Raw genomic sequence first — 4012 nt, 5'->3', positions numbered from 1 at the left:
ATTGGGATATTGGATTGTCTAGAGTAAAGGCTGGATCTAGCCTTAACTAATGAACTTTACATTACATTGGTTAGTCTCTCATTCCCAAAGGTAAGGAACCAGGCTTTGTGGTTAAGTATTATTTTTGGGTATTGGTGGTGATTATCGCTTTTTAGACGTATTACCTTACAATTCATTAGCGATACTAACTAAAGTTATTATATTAAATTATATGAGATTTATTACTTAATTACACTAATAACCATATATTGTATTAGGCTACTTTTTAGCTTTTCTTTAATTTTAGGCCAATTTCAATTTGAGTGTCTATGTCAGACAAATGGAAAAAGATGTTATGAGTGAAGCATGTGATCGAGTAGATATAATGAGTTTTGAATGCTAAGAAACAAGCTAGGTTTTAAGCAATAATGAATTTGCAAGTTAATATCATGTGTCTCTTCAATAAGATATTTTATTGTAAATAAATGGTTAGGCTTATGGCGAAGTAATTCCATGAAGAGGTATATGGCAAAGAGATCATCTTTTACAGTATGTTTTCTTAATTAGTGCAAAAGGTTTTTTAGCTCTTCAAGGTAAGTGTAAAGAGATATATGGAGATTAAAAGTTGTTAAATTTGATTCCCTCAAAGCATTTTCAATGGTTACACTCAAGCACTCTTCAAATTCACTATTATAGTGTCACTTATTATTATGATATCAGTGTTACTCTTTAGCCCTAAGCCTTTGCAATTTTATTTGTAGGCACTTTTTCAAAAAGTCTTATTCTAATAATATATTGTTCATTCTTATATACTCATAAATTTCATTTTTAATTAATATAGGACTTTGATTGTACACCTAACACAATTATATTTCTAAACCAACAAAAGAACTTTCAATTTTCAGACGAGGAAGAATTGGACACCAATAATATATTAGGTGGTAGTTTACAAACGATTTGCTAAACGGAATGATATGATAGCTTAAGTAATGCTAAGCACACCACTGAAATTCAGACGTTATATGAAAATAGATGTGAATATATGAAAACAGTAATTTACTTGATGGCAAACACAAACAAACAAACAAATATTTTATTACAAAAGATATATAATGAAAATATTAAACAAATCTTCACTCAATTTTCTTTTTGCTCGACTGTACTTCCTCAAGTGTGGGAGAAGAGGTATTGTAAGACGCTTGGTATGGGCATGCACTCTTGATCAATTCATCCACATATTGTTTAGCCTTTTTCTTCTCCAATCTCTCCAATTCTTCCTTTTCTCTCTTAGATTGTATTACCAAATGCCTTGCTAATTGCTCCAATTGCTCCAATTGCTTCACTTGCTTTGAATGATCTTCCAATTTCTCATCTATTTCTCTTCTTTGTTTCAAATATTGATCCAACAAACGCTCTCTGATCGACTTTTCTTTATAAGGTGATGAATAACTAAGTCCTTGAATAGCCAATTCCTTGTTCAACAAACGTTCTGGAATTGACACTTGTTCTTCAAGTGATAAATTACTAAGCCCTTCATCATACCTTTCTTTCTCCAATTCCTTCCCTTTGTTATATTTCTCCCATTCCTTCAATCTCTCCAATCTAAGAAATTCCTTCCGTTTCTTCAATTCTATAAATTCCTCCTCCACTTTCTCCAATTCATTCCCTTTGTTATATTTCTCCAATCTTTCCAATCTCTTAAATTCCTCCCCCACTTTCTCCAATTCCCTCCCTTTGTTATATTTCTCCAATCTTTCCAATCTCTCAAATCTCTTAAATTCCTCCCATTCCTCCCATTTCTCCAATTCTATAAATTCCTCCAATACAGATTCTTTCTCCAACAAACGTTCTGGAATTGACACTTCGTCTTCAAGCGATAAATTACTAAGCCCTTCATCATACCTTTCTTCCTCCAATTCCTTCCCTTTGTTATATTTCTCCAATTTCTCCCATTCCTTCAATCCCCATTTCTCCAATTTTATAAATTCCTCCTCCACTTTCTCCCATTCCTTCACTTTGCTATATTTCTCCAATCTTTCCAATCTATCAAATCTCTTAAATTCCTCCCATTCCTCCCATTTCTCCAATTCTATACACTACTACAAACCAAGCTTTTAGAGGCACTTTTTTTCAGCACATATTAAAGAACCGACGTCATAGGGTTGGAATTTTTTGGAAGGGATTTTGACACTACCTATGGCGTCGGTTTTTTCGAAATAACCGACGCCAAAGGGTGTCCCCCCTATGGCGTCGGTTATTTCTAAAAAAACCGACGCCTAAAGGGTTTATAACCCTAGCCCAGCCCATCATCTTCCTCATTCGACCAGCCAACCCAGAAACCCCCAAACCAGAGAACCCCAAACCCTCTCCGCCAACCACCACGAAAAACCACCCCCATTTCACCATTTTTTCACCATTTTAGCTCATTTTTGTTTCTAAATCTTCTATTTTTCATACCTAAAACTATATACCTGAAAAGATCACATTTTCCCTCATTTTTTAGGGTAAACTGAAGGTAGAGGTAGTGGTGGTGGTGGTTATACCTCCGGCCACCGTTTTTAGTGGAGAAAACATTGTATTTCAACGTCTATTAAGGTATAAATCTAATTTCTACTAATTTTAGTACTGTACATTGTTTTATTTTTTATTTTATAAATTTTTTTAGGGTTTTTCTATATTATTAAATATGTATTGTGTGTATATATTGTGAATGAGAAATGTATTGTGTGTATATATATTGTGAATGAAAAATGTGATATAGGAGAGTATATATGTATGTATTTTGTGTTGTATTGAATATGTATTGTGTGTGTATATATTGTGAATGAGAAATGAGATAAATAAGAGAGTATTTTATATATTGTATATGTATATATTGAGTATTTTAAACAAATAGTTTTGTTAAATATTGTGAATGGGAATGAGATAAGAGAGTATTAAAATAAAAGTTTAGAAATTGTTTTCTAAAAAATTAGTTTAGAAACAAAAGTTTAAAAATTAACTCTATTTTGTATCAATTTTTTTCTATTTTCAATTTTATTCATGTGTTTTTATTTTTTTTAGTAGCTAGTATAGTTAATTACAACTACTTAGCAAGTTACTAATTTTCATTCTATTCATGTATTTTTAACTAGTTAGTAATAAATTAACTAGTTAGTAACTAAATACTCATAAATTATATAACTAGTAAGTAGCTAAATAAAAAAATTTGTAATTTTGTAGTATTTCTTTATGTTGTAGGTTGTGAGGTCAATTTGCAAGGATCTGACTTATTTGGTATTGATCGGTTTCTAGTTAGCTCGAGGTATACACTCACTAAATTTTATTATAAATTAATTATGAATGCTTAGTAGAGTTTGAATATCTTAAATATTCATCCGTAGTGAAGTAGGTTCTGTAATATATTGTAATGCGTCGGATCGATGGGTGAAATAATTTTCACGTTAGATGAGTTTGAATATCTTCAATATTCATCCTTAGTGAAGTAGGTTCTGTGAATACATGTACTTTTCGAATGGGTGGTAAATTTTTATATTGCTAAATGTTGTTGTGATTATTTCATATTGTTTTGAATTGTGTTTTGTTGTTATTAATAGGTTTGAATTTTTCGGAAACGTTCAATTATAGTCGTTATGCTGCCGAAATTTCAGTAAAATTAGGATAATATTTGATTTTAATTTCTCTTAAACTTGGTTGTTAGGATTTTATCGGAAGTGACTTTATCGGAAGACAAGGTCAAAATTTTTGGTATAAGGTATGCTTTTGTTAACCTACTTTTATAAGAATATTTTTCATATATATTTAGATAATCTTTAAATGCTTAGAGTAATTTTAGAATAATATTGATGTAATACATAGGATATATATTGTTGAGTGCTAAGGATAGATATAGTAAGCTATAAAAAAAAATACAAAAAAGGTATATACTGGGATTTGAACTTGTGACCAAAAGGATAGATTGATAAGTTTTTACCAATATACCAAAACACAATAGAATTAACAAATACATTATAAACATTGATTCTAATACTTA

At 30.6% G+C, this 4012-nt stretch overlaps 1 protein-coding gene and 1 long non-coding RNA gene across 2 annotated transcripts; one reads left to right on the top strand and one right to left on the bottom strand.

Moving 5' to 3' along the window:
* Positions 1–1112: 1112 nt before the first annotated feature.
* On the bottom strand, positions 1113–2137 carry LOC115723687 (uncharacterized). The gene is made up of 2 exons (XM_061104978.1): positions 2129–2137; positions 1113–2075 (listed from the first exon to the last, which is right to left on the bottom strand). The coding sequence occupies exons 1-2, from the start codon at positions 2135–2137 to the stop codon at positions 1113–1115; spliced, it is 972 nt and encodes a 323-aa protein (XP_060960961.1).
* On the top strand, positions 2135–3713 carry LOC133030986 (uncharacterized). The gene is made up of 3 exons (XR_009684529.1): positions 2135–2574; positions 3220–3283; positions 3680–3713. It is a non-coding gene; the product is annotated as an uncharacterized LOC133030986 (long non-coding RNA).
* Positions 3714–4012: the final 299 nt, after the last annotated feature.

This window comes from Cannabis sativa, chromosome 9, assembly GCF_029168945.1.
Source record: "Cannabis sativa cultivar Pink pepper isolate KNU-18-1 chromosome 9, ASM2916894v1, whole genome shotgun sequence".
Taxonomy (NCBI): domain Eukaryota; kingdom Viridiplantae; phylum Streptophyta; class Magnoliopsida; order Rosales; family Cannabaceae; genus Cannabis; species Cannabis sativa.
Note: the sequence above shows the minus strand (reverse complement) of the source record. Positions and strands in the feature narration are given on the sequence as shown.